Below are 13,097 nucleotides of genomic sequence, written 5' to 3'. Positions count from 1 at the left end.
ACGAAAGATCATCTTAGCGCTAAGAAGCTTTTGGGAAACGCAGCCTTCTTAACGGAAGATAATTTTAGGCTAAGAAGCAATCGGGAAACGCATTGGCTTCGTTGGCTTCTTACGGGAGCCTTAAGAAGGGTCAAAGAAGCTTCTTAGGGCTAAGAAGCTTTTGGGAAACGCATGCCTTCGTAACGAAAGATCATCTTAGGCTAAGAAGCAATTGGGAAACGCGTTTGCTTCTTAAGGGGGCCTTAAGAAGGGTTAAAGAAGCTTCTTAGCGCTAAGAAGCTTTTGGGAAACCCAGCCATTTGCTGTTTTTAAAACAAAGCATATTGCATGCATTTTAAAATGCCTGACAGAACACTTGTTGGCAGTGCAAGTTGTATTGCTATATGCTTTTGACGTGTAGAACGCAAAAGTACGAACAAGTAAGTTTGTACCATAATGTATAATATATAATAAAATAATATAATATATAATATAATATAATATAATATATAATGTACCATAATGTGCCTTACAAATTACTTTTAAAAGCAACTTTCCCCAACACAGTTCATTTATGTCCACAGTCACTCCAGTCACTGTCAACTCTGAGAAGAGGAATCCTTTCCGAGCTGCCACAGTGTTTCTGGGGCTGCTGTGTCTTCTCCTCCTGGCTGGGATCATCAGCCTGGGAGTCCTATGTGAGTTTTCAGTTTGATGATGCTGTTATAGATCATCTAAATAAGTCATGTGAATGTTAATGATCCCCCAACATGTTGTTTATCTCCTATGGCAGTTATTCAGGACAAAACCAGCAGGAATGATGAGAAAAATCTTCGTGTGGACAACCTGACCAGAGAGAAAGACCAGTTACAGACCAGTTACAACAACCTGACCAGAGAGAAAGACCAGTTACAGACCAGTTACAACAACCTGACCAGAGAGAAAGACCAGTTACAGACCAGTTACAACAGCCTGACCAGTGAGAAAGACAAGTTACAGACCAGTTTCAACAGCCTGACCAGAGAGAAAGACCAGTTACAGACCAGTTACAACAGCCTGACCAGTGAGAAAGACAAGTTACAGACCAGTTACAACAATGTGACTAAGGAGAGAGATCAGTTACAGACCCGTTACAACAGCCTGACCAGTGAGAGAGACCAGTTACAGACCATCCTGGGAGATAATTTATGTACACAGAGTGAGTACATTTTGATCATAATAATAAGTTAAATGATATCATTAAAGTACGTGTGAAAGCAGTTCACATATTATTTTATGTGTGAGTGTGATCATTTAACACATTTTGTTTTGTTTTGTTTTGTTTTGTTTTGTTTTGTTTTGTTTTGTTTTGTTTTGTCGATTTGTCGCAGCCCAAACGTATAATTGTTGGACTACATTTGACTCGAAGTTGTACTACGTCTCTGCTGAGTTTAAAACATGGGAAGAGAGCAGGCAGGACTGTCTGAAGAGAGGAGCTGATCTGGTGATCATCAACAGCAAAGAGGAACAGGTGCGTGTGTGTGTGTGTGTGTGTGTGTGTGTGTGTGTGTGTGTGTGTGTGTGTGTGTGTGTGTGTGTGTGTGTGTGTGTGTGCGCGTGTGCGTGTGCGCGCGTGTGTGGGTAGCTTGCATGTGCGCGCGTGTGTGTGAACCCTCTAATTGCTTCTCCACAAACAGAGCTTCCTGGTTCGACTAAGCAGGATCGTGTGGATTGGTCTGACAGACGGAGGTGAAAAAGGGACCTGGAGATGGGTGGATGGATCACCTCTGACCACAGGGTAAGATCTGATCACATTTGTTCTGATTCATTGGTGTGAGACTTCAGAGTCACTGTACAGTATGGATGATGTCTTCACTACAGGCTTTGACTCCTTGTCCTCCTGTGTTTCAGGTACTGGGGATGGGGGCAGCCTAAGAATTATAACAACGCAGACTGTGCTAAGTTAACAAACAAATGGATTGACCAGTCATGTGACGTATTTAACAACTGGATCTGTGAGATGAAGGTGTGACAGGTCCTCAAAAGAGCTTTGATTTGATAGTGCTTTATTAATATTTACCTAAATAGCTTGGAGTCAAAAGGGAGAGTCAAGACTCAGATCAGCTGCTGTTACAGCTGCTGCCTCTCAGTATATAACATGTTTAGTTTATATAATCTGTTTGCAAAATATTGCTCAAACTTTAAAGGAACGTTCCAGGATTGAAGTTTGCTCATTTCCTGCCTTCCTTTGCAGTTTTACATCACTGTACAGTTTCCAGTGCTATTATCATTTGATGTGATATTTGCTATTTTTACTATATTTTAGTTGTTTTTAAAAGTAACTACTTTGAAGTAAACACTGTCTAAATGTAATGAGTTAATCACAAATAAGAGGGTGTCAATATTAAGATAGAATTGTGTAAAATGTATTGGATCACATTTGTCAAAATATTTAATGCACAAAATGTTTTCCTGTCCACCACCAAATGCACACACCTTGAATACATGTCATACAATCAACAAATACAGACCACACAAGTTGGAAGCTATATCTTAATACATGTATTTCATATGTTTCATGAGCATATGTGCGTCAAAAACATTTCCCGTCATTCATTCACAAATTGTCAAATCTGCATTCACAAATCTCACCTGGATTCAGTTACATTTGTTTGTGAATTTCTCAGATGATTCTGGCCCTATAAAACCACACTTTGTTTTACATAGGTTATTATCTAACCCAACCCCCCCCCAGATCTGTTTTGGTTGATTGATTAAGGGATTAATTAATCATTGTAGTTCAGTTTTGATTGATAGAAGGCGGGTCCTAACATAACCACAGAGGACATTTAGCTATTGACATTAATATGAAACCGTGACTGGAACTTCTTTCAGAGTGTAAATATGTGTAGCCTGATATTAACTGTTCTGATGCTACTTTGCAAAACGTGCCTGAATTCATTCAAAGTGAAGGACTACCTCTCCTGACTGAATTAGACGGGAGTGAATGATTTCAAAATATTTTCAATTATGATGCATGTCAAAACTATCATAATAAATATTAACGGGATGGTGGGTAATGTAAAAAAAATGTGGGCACTATTTAGTGTTCTGTTGTCTAATATCCTATATGTAATGTTCATAATTATAGAAGGCTACTATATTTTTTCCTAAGTTCATTGTGCTGTGCTCTCAGTATCTCTCCTAAGCCATATATCAGTCATGAGACTGATTCCTATCAGCAGCTGTGGCTGCTAGATGCTACTTTTTCTTTTGTAAATAACTCAAAGTTGTGTGGGTGTGATCACCCCATGTCTCCATTAATATACAATCAAGTGATGATAATTGTGATACCTCTGATCTGAGATAGCACACATGGTTAAAAATGGTGCTGGGGTATGATGTGTTTCCATGGTGATGTACTCATGTTTTCATATACTTTGATTTCACTTCCTTCATGTGGTTGTTAGCAGCTTGATGTCATTTCTAGATGTCTTTTTTTTAAGCTTTTGAATAAACTTCCTCTTATTATCCTCTTATTATCCAAATTATAATGTTGTGTTTAATCCCTGACCAGCAGGGGGAGAAAAGCAGTGAAGGAAAGATCCTGAAAGAAATGAGGAGACAGAGTACTGATAGCATGATGAGGACATGTGATTGCTGTTTGGATTTTGCTCTTAAGATTGCAACATTGTAACAGATGACATTCAAAATGCAATGAGATAAATAGTCAAGTCAGAGTTTATTTGTATCGGCCTGAAACTTAGTGATAATATTTCTTGATTTTGGTCACAGCTTTGGTGACTGATCATTGTTTTGATTGTTATCTGCTCAATGTAAACTCTGGCTCAACATAATATTAAAGACATTCACTGTAAACTTCTCCTGTCTCATATTTATTCCAAACAGGCATAGACGGATTATGACTTCACGGGCCCCTGGGCCTGCCCCCCTCACGGGCCCCCCCTCACAGCGCAAAAAAAAAAAAAAAAAAAAAAAAAAAATTGCCCCGATTTTTTTTATCCAGAATGCAACTCGGGCAAGTTATCAGATATCTGCACTGATTGCAAAGGATGGACACGCTTTTTCATGTGGTGACTTTGTGAAACAGTGTCTGAATGTGGCTGCGGATATATACTGTGTTCACTCCTGAGATTGCATCCCTGCAAATTGTCATGGCAAATTGTTTACAAAAGATGGACAATAAAGCTGCTTTTCAAAGTACCTTGAGGATTTTTCAAGTTGTGAATTAAGTCAAATTTCTCTCTTGATTACAAAGGTGGAAAATACAACTGTTTTTAACTGGGTGTTTACTGATTAAATGTTTAAGCTCCCCACAAATGCAGATGTTTTTTTTTTAAATATATATAACCAATTGCAAATTATTACAATTACCAAACAGATAAAAAGTAGATTATTATATTGAAATGTTATTTTAGATTTAGAATGTTAATTTTCTATAAAACACAATACATTTTAATGTAATTCCACAACGTTTATTTTTGGCCCTCGGCCCTCCACCCAGATTGAGTTTTGGCCCTTCATGGGAAAGAATTTGGGCACCCCTGAGCTAGAGTCTCTTAGCAGGCCGCCTGCGAAGTGAGCTCAGGGGCCCATAAGCTAGAGTCTCAGCTGCGAAGTGAGCTCAGGGGGCCCATAAGCTAGAGTCTCAGCTGCGAAGTGAGCTCAGGGGGCCCATAAGCAAGAGTCTCAGCTGCGAAGTGAGCTCAGGAGCCCCATCAGTTAGAGTCTCTTCGCAGGCCGCCTGTGGTGGCCTGCGAAGAGACTCTAGCTCATGGGCCCCCTGAGCTCTCGGGCCCCTGGGCCTGGGCCCGGTAGGCCCGTTCAGTAATACAGCCCTGCAAACAGGAAACATGCAGGAAACATAAAATGCATCAGTTCCTGTATGTCAGGGAATTCTTCCTGGGAAAGAGGAACCTGCGTAGGTGCAAAAGCAAATATAAAAGTTTTCAACTAGCAACAGCTTGAATCACAATCAATTAGTGCTAACGAGTGACAAAATTGACTTTTAAATACATTGTGGATGATAATGATAAAGGTCATCATGTCAGTTCAGATCATGGGCCTCAACTGTGTATTGTACCTGAAGTTGTAATTAGAGAGGATTGTTACTGTAAGTGTGTCCTATTGAAACTGGTGGAATAATAATACTAATAATAATAATACTGTACTACTGTATACTATACTGTACTGTACTGCCACATTATTACATGCATATTTGAGCTGTGGCATACTTTATGTGTTGGAGAGTAACCGCCCAGTCACCTTCCTCCCTGATTAGTGTGGTCTAGATGTGTGATTTACTCAAATGCTGACAGAGTTCTGTCTAAAAACAAGTCAAGCCACAGATGCAGAAGTCACAAGCAAAGAGAGAGGCAGAAATGGCAATGCAGTATCACAAGGAAATGTGACATTACGCACGCACGCACACACGCGCACACACACACACACACACACACACACACACACACACACACACACACACACACACACACACACACACACACACACACACACACACACACACACACACACACACACACACACAAACCAGTATCTATCTTAGTGAGGACATTTGTTGACATACTGTAATAGATTGTCTCTAGGCAATTGTTTCTGGGGGGTCCCCATCAAAAAGGGGAATTTATTTTCGCTATAATTCCATCCATAAGTAGCAATGACAGGATGTGCCATACACTTTCTGTAATAAAACATCTATAAGCAAAAATCTTATCAGATCAGGGACCCTAGGACAACATGTTATCAAATGGGGTCCGTGGCCTGATTTGTGTCAGTTTAGGGGTCCTTGATGTGAAAAGGTTTGAGAACCACTGCTATAACCCCTAACTTTAACAATCACAACTAAATGCCTAACCCTAACCCTAACCCTAACCCCAACCCGCACACTAACCTAGTAAACCCAGTTCTAACCTAACCCTTAAAACCAAGTGTTGACCTTCAAACGTGTGAGGAAGTGAGGACCAGCCAAGATCTCCTCACTTCCCTAAAATGTCCTCACTTCTCAGGTTCTCACATTGGTTCTCACTAAGATAGGGTGCACACACACACACACACACACACACACACACACACACACACACACACACACACACACACACACACACACACACACACACCTTTGGCCAAATGCCAAATCAACATTTTTTTTTATGATGTAAATCAACCACACTTTCTGCAACACTTGAAAAAAGACGTGATTATGTATTCACTGTCTTGACAAACACTTATCTGACTAATTGCAGTGACTCACGCAGTATACTATTGTGGACACCTCTCTACTCCACCTTTATATGCATCATAAAGAATGAACTGTCATCTATTACATAAATTGGCTCATCTTCAACTTGAATCTTGTGATTGTAAAACCTCAGTAATACTTGAAGACTTTGTTTCTGTTTTAGACGTTTTAGACATAAATATCCCTGAGGTCCCTGAAGGTGATCCCTTGATCACCTTCAGCAGGTACATATATTATGCAGAAAACGCACACACACACACACGCACGCACGCGCGCACACACACACACACACACACACACACACACACACACACACACACACACACACACACACACACACACACACACCAACAAAAGCAAAGCAGCGGGGTGACAGTTTGGCGAGAGTGAGCACAGCAGTAGACTCCATTTGCAATCAGGAGATATGAGACAGAATTCAGTGCAGCAATCACAGCTAACAAACAACGTTCTGCCATGATTAATCACATAAGAATTATCCTGACAAGTCAGAGGCATGCACGACTTCCCACTGAGGTAGAACCTCTCTCATTGGCTAACTATACCGGTTGTGAAGTTACTTTGATTTATGGTGGTGGTGTGGAGTATGTGTGTGTGTGTGTGCGTGCGTGTGTGTGTGCGTGCGTGCGTGCGTGCGTGCGTGCAAGGCGGAAGCTGGAGGTGGCACCAGCTTACCGGTCCTACTTACAGCCTCAGCTTGGGAAGGGTTTATGACATCACTGATGATGTCACAATGTCTATGACATCATCAGTGATGTCATAAATCACTGACGATGTCACTCTTTAGGTGACATCAGGCACATTTGTGTGTGTGTGTGTGTGTGTGTGTGTGTGCTAGTTTGCGCACGTGCGTGCTCCTTTCTCATTGGGCCTCCCTGGTTCTGTGTCTGCATCTTAATTTTCTAATGAAAACATTTCTATTAGGGGATGCATAACTCTATCTCCACACACACACACACACACACACACACACACACACACACACACACACACACACACACTGCTCAATTAATAAGGTACATGGAACACCCAGGTCAATTAGGGAGGTGTCGAGTGTGAGTGAGTGAGTGTGTGTGTGTGTGTGTGTGTGTATGTGTGTGTGTGTGTGTGTGTGTGTGTGTGTGTGTGTGTGTGTGTGTGCGTGCGTGCGTGCATGCGTGCGTGTGTGCGTGCGCGCGCGTGTGCATGCGTGTGTGTGTGTGTGTTCATGCAACCATATGCCTCAGGGACTTAAGTGTGTGTGATTCTGGCGGAGATAGTTTATCTAAGAGAAGCTGCAGAGCAGAGTGGCGCTCTCACAGAATCCTTCATGCTTGGAAGAGGAGCGATATCAAGCAGCCAGCCCTCAGAGGAGAAACATGGGCGTGTCGAGATGAGGAGAGGAGGACATCTCCAGCTGAGATCACGGTACACATCAAACCACATTACGATATGTTTGGTGCCATAATATCCATATTTAATATTGACATTTCCCTCCATTATACACTTTATACACTGAATTATAGGATCACCATCATGCTTTCCTCTTTGGGAGTCTGATTCATTTTGCATTGGGTTGATTTCTTTCTTGCTTAAATGTTACAATGGAGAAAGGAGCAAGCTTAGTTATTTTCCTTGTTTTCAGTATTATCAAGTTTCTTTCATGATATTGTTGATTATTATTATCTGTGTTGGCACATAATTCAAGAAATTTCACTTTCGTGAAATCGTTTATCTTATTTCAATAAATAAATATAGATATAAGAAATAAGGACAAAAAATATTGGAACTCTAATTTTACTTCAAATGAATTCAGCTTGATTAAATCAGGCTAAAATCTTCTGTTGAGCTCAGCAGATATTTCTCCCCCAATGTAAGCACTTTTTCAAAATCTTGTAGAAACTGAGGCACAAAATAAGTCTCACTGAGTAAATTTCATTTCACAGATCCAGATAATGCTCCGATCAAACCAATCCAAAAATGTCTTCAGGCAGCAGCACTGTGCTCAGGGGGTTCATTGGGACTCACAAACAGCACCGGTTTATCTAATCAAGAGTCTGCGAGTAGGTAAAGGCCACCAGACGGTGTTGAGACCCAGATGAAATGAAGTTCTGTCAGGCATTATGGAGCAAACCAGAGCCAGTCGGCTCTGCAGGGTGAGAAATGCCACTCTCCAGCTGTGTTCTCCAACCACCTGGGGAACGAGCACACCGCAGCACACGAGAAACACGCAAACAAGCAGCTGCTTTCTACACAGAATTATACCTTAATGCCTGCAATGTCCCCGAGCTGTAAAACGTGTCCTACTGTATTAACCCTTACAGAAAAAACCACACATGAGGTTCACGCGTCTCCACATGTTTCTCCACATGTTACATGTGAAAACATGTTGAAAACATGTGAGCGAAACCCATGGGAAGCGTGTGGTTTTGGAACATTTTCACATGGTGGTAAACATGTTATCACATGTTATAAAACGGCTCTCTCAAATCAAGCAATCTGATTGCTTCACAGCCATTGTATAAATCCAGTAACCCACTCCAATAACCCATGGCCATGGGTTATTGAGTTGCCATGGCAACTCTCTTACTAAAAGGCTTTGGTTACCTCAAATGACAATGTAGAAAAAACAAATGGCGGAGACAGCTGTCAGATCCTTGTGAATCGATCTTCGCTTATAACTTTACTAATACTTCGCAGAAAATTATGTTTTGTACAAGAATAGGCGCGGGCTAATGTCTTCTTTGCATAAAAAAGGCTGTTAACCCCGCATTTAACCCTGTAACGTTAGTTGGTGTCGGGCTTTGCAGAAAAGCTCTCAGCTTCTCAGCAAGCGCTGAGAGTGCAGCGCTGCGCTCGAGCTGCGTGTCGGGCTTTCCAGAAAGCTCTCAGCTTCTCAGCAAGCGCCAGGATTGGCCAATGTCAACTTCAGTCTCCAGAACGATCCAATCAAATCACCCGCACGTTCTTGCGGTCCCGCCTTACAGTAGTGTTTCAACTGACTCTATCAGAATGACATGCCAGTCGGACTTATAGTATTATTATTATTATTATATTATCATACTTGGAAACCGTTTTATAAAAGCAATATAGCACTCAAGCAGCGTGTGTTGTGGCATATATCCCGCTGCTCAGCTGTTATCCCACTCGGCCGCATATATTTGCCACAACACACTGGCTCTCATGCTATATTGCTTAATTATAACATGTTTTGCCACATGTTGTATCGCAACGTTTTCCACATGTGGAAAAACAACATTTACGTGGGTTTCACATGTAATCACATAGGTTTCACATGTAATCACATGGGAATTTACATGGGTTTCACACATTTTACATGGGAAAACGTTCGAAAACCGTTTCACGTGTTCCACATGTTTTCACATGTGAAATTTCACATGTTTTCACATGTGAAATTTAACATGTTCTCACATGTGAAATTTAACATGTTTTCACATGTGATCACATGTTTCAAGTTTCAAGTTTATTTGGATCCCCATTAGCTACAGCAAAGCTGCAACTATTCTTCCTGGGTCCACCAACAAAGATTTTACATGGTGACAATGCAATCTACATACATACTTACATCATAACACACAAACATACACTTAAACATACATGATGTAACCTTACAAAACAAAAAATCAACCTAAAAACATACAAAAACGCACATACAAACAAGACAAAAGCTCCTAGCAGATCAATTATACTGTATAATCGAGCATTTTCATGCATTTTCATTTCATCCATAATCCATAATACACACATCACATCATAGCTATAATCTATCTTTAAGAATTGTCCACATTTCTTTTTAAGAGATGCAGTTTTACCAACTTTTTGAATTGAAATTTGCTATTTTCTTGTGTGATATGCCTAGGGAGTAAGTTTCATTCTTGCATTCCTCTGTACATGACACTTCGTTTCATTGCATTTGACCTGGCTTTTGGAAGTGTAAAACATCCTGTTGTGGCATGTCTTGTAGGGTAGTTGTGTCTGTTTGAACTGAGAGATAAGTTTTTAAACAGAATTGATGGAGTCTTTGTAACAAAAATATTTCTGATAAATACAAGCAATGAGTTAAAGCAATCTATTTTTAACAAATAACCAAGCTAAACCGCTGTGCATCGTAACAACATTTGTTCTATAGTCACAATGAAGCATGTGAAATTGCACATGTGCGAGATCACATGTCATCCCTTGCGATCACATGTCTTTTTGCACATTTGATCACATGCGATCACATGTCGTTTTTGCACATGTGAAGTTCATGTGGTTTTTCTGTAAGGGAAGCATTAAATGATGTCGGGATGTCATCTCTATTCAGCGTCCGATCACTTCATTTGAAGACAGGACTCAGGACACAGCCTACTTCTCCCATTATCAATACAGCAGGAGTGATGCCAGAGAGAAAAGAGAGTGGGTAGAGTCAAACAGACAAACAGATGGATCTACAGGAGGGAGAGAGAGACAGAGAGAGGGAGAGAGAGAGAGAGAGGAGAGACATGAGAGATGGACCTACAGGGGGGAGAGAGAGAGAGAGAGAGAGAGAGGAGAGACATGAGAGATGGACCTACAGGGGAGAGAGAGAGAGAGAGGAGAGACACAGAGACATGAGAGATGGACCTACAGGAGGGAGAGAGAGAGACAGAGAGAGAGAGAGAGAGGAGAGACATGAGGGATGGACCTACAGGGGAGAGAGAGAGACAGAGAGAGAGAGAGAGAGAGAGAGAGAGGAGAGACATGAGAGATGGACCTACAGGAGGGAGAGAGAGAGACAGAAAGAGAGAGAGAGGAGAGACATGAGGGATGGACCTACAGGAGGGAGACAGAGAGAGAGAGAGAGAGAGAGAGAGAGAGAGAGAGAGGAGCGACATGAGGGATGGACCTACAGGAGGGAGAGAGAGACAGAGAGAGAGAGAGAGAGAGAGAGAGAGCGAGAGAGAGAGAGAGAGGAGAGACAGAGAGATGGACCTACAGGAGGGAGAGAGAGAGACAGAGAGAGAGAGAGAGAGAGAGATGAGAGACATGAGCGATGGACCTACAAGAGGGAGAGAGAGAGAGACAGAGATGGACATATAATGAGAGAGAGACAGATATAAACTATTAACACATTGACTGCCAGCCCTTTTTTCAATGCTGTTGGTAGGTTCTGCCAGGTTTTTTTTTGAGGATTCTGGCTCATCTTTCAAGAGCCGAGGATTCTTTTCTGCTAAGATTTTGTGAACACACAATATCTCAAAACAACTAATAGAATGTGTGCTTTCTCTGTCTAAAAGAGTTAGTTTGTAGAGTTAGTAGTTATGTAAGCATTAGCAGTTGAATACAGCATGGTTTCAGCGTCAGAAAAATTATTCAGAGATAAACGGCTTTTTGTGAAATTCGATAGAACAGTCACTTTAACCATTCATTTTTGGCATCAGTAAGACCTAAACAATAGTTTTGAACAGTAATTTCCTCCATAACAGCAGGAAACTCCCCTCTGCTTCCAACTCCTCCCTCCGTGGGCGTTCCTCTTGGCTGCAGCCAGCGGCCGTGTCACAAGCTTGTCACCAGTCTCACTGCTTTGCAGCTGCTGTGCGGCTGTGCCTGTCTGAGCGGCCGCTCTTTGAGGAAGTCTGGTTGGACTCGCTCGCTTCTTGGAGTTTTGGTTATGAGCTTTGATCAAGCTTTTGCGATTCTGGTCATATTTATGCTGCGTGTTTCAAAGTGTGTTCCATCCGTGATCTATTATGCAAATTTGCAATCCCGCACTGCCAGCAATCAGCGCGAAAACGAAAGCGTTTTCGCCAATCCATTTTCATGAGAATGGCTTCGTCACACTGCTTTTTGCTTGCCTTCCTCCTTCCTTGTCGCCACTTAGTGGGTCGGTGGAATGGGTTGTACACGTTGTACACGTCCAATACTTATATAAGAGATGTAAAAGGGTTAGATGCACATCCCACCGTCCAAAAAAAAAAATCGATTTTTTTTGACGTGTTAACACGTCGTTGGCAGTCAACAGCTGGATTCTGAAAACGTGTTAACACGTCGTTGGCAGTGAACGTGTTAAAGAGAGATGGAAACACGTTGCCAGACAAGGTCTTTTGATGGAATAAAGAGCGAGAACAAGACGGATTCTACCTCAACCTCACAGACTGGCTTTTTGGCAAGATTATAAAAAGCAAGGGGGTGTGGGGTGTGGGGTGTGTGTGTGTGTGTGTGTGTGTGTGTGTGTGTGTGTGTGTGTGTGTGTGTGTGTGTGTGTGTGTGTGTGTGTGTGTGTGTGTGTGTGTGTGTGTGTGTGTGTGTGTGTGTGTGTGTGTGTGTGTGTGTGTGTGTGTGTGTGTGTGTGGGGCGGGGGGTTGAGCAGAGAGGACCAGGCACGGAAATTGAATGGAGGGGCATCTCCTGAGATTGTCAACACATACATCACTGCCACAGCCAGGCCTGCAGCCGTGGCACTGACAGCTCTGGACAAATCAGCGTTCCTTTGTCTAACTTTCTCAGCAGGGAGATCTGACCTGGAAAGAGGAACATGGAGAGTGGTTGTGGTTCCTCATGCTGTCTCGTGTGAGGGTTGCTCGGCTACCCACCAGTCAAAACCAACGACGACGACAACAACAACAAACAATGGGATCACAGAACAAATAGAATATAGAATATGGAATAAAATGATTGTTTTATTTAGATATAGTCAATGTCTCGTCATAGTCGCTGGGGTAGGTGGCAGGGAGGGCTAAATTAAATCCCGATATATAAGATATATCGAATATATCAAATATCTAGTAGAGACAAACTAGTAATTACACTGCATCTAGAATCTGGTGATCTGTGTTAAGAAGAAGATGTAGGTTTATTTCAGGTATTAGACGAACAGTAG

The 13,097-nt window shown here is 41.8% G+C and overlaps 2 protein-coding genes across 2 annotated transcripts in view; one reads left to right on the top strand and one right to left on the bottom strand.

The window, feature by feature from the left end:
- Positions 1-2,703, top strand: part of LOC310794925 (uncharacterized protein) — a gene marked incomplete at its 5' end in the record, with an annotated part of 4,017 nt that extends 1,314 nt beyond the window's left edge. The window contains 5 exons of the mRNA XM_083656958.1: positions 564-677; positions 773-1,177; positions 1,350-1,489; positions 1,656-1,756; positions 1,870-2,703. Of these exons, the coding sequence (XP_083513084.1) occupies positions 564-677; positions 773-1,177; positions 1,350-1,489; positions 1,656-1,756; positions 1,870-1,990 (881 nt within the window). The 3' untranslated portion in view covers positions 1,991-2,703. The remainder of the gene's footprint in view (positions 1-563; positions 678-772; positions 1,178-1,349; positions 1,490-1,655; positions 1,757-1,869) is intronic.
- A 4,898-nt stretch (positions 2,704-7,601) lies between these two features.
- Positions 7,602-13,097, bottom strand: part of LOC310794924 (ankyrin repeat and SOCS box protein 1-like) — a gene marked incomplete at both ends in the record, with an annotated part of 28,088 nt that continues 22,592 nt past the window's right edge. The window contains 2 exons of the mRNA XM_083656957.1: positions 7,602-7,652; positions 8,370-8,429. Of these exons, the coding sequence (XP_083513083.1) occupies positions 7,602-7,652; positions 8,370-8,429 (111 nt within the window). The remainder of the gene's footprint in view (positions 7,653-8,369; positions 8,430-13,097) is intronic.

This window comes from Poromitra crassiceps (assembly GCF_964638095.1).
Source record: "Poromitra crassiceps genome assembly, chromosome: 20".
In the NCBI taxonomy this organism is placed as follows: Eukaryota; Metazoa; Chordata; class Actinopteri; order Beryciformes; family Melamphaidae; genus Poromitra; species Poromitra crassiceps.
Note: the sequence above shows the minus strand (reverse complement) of the source record. Positions and strands in the feature narration are given on the sequence as shown.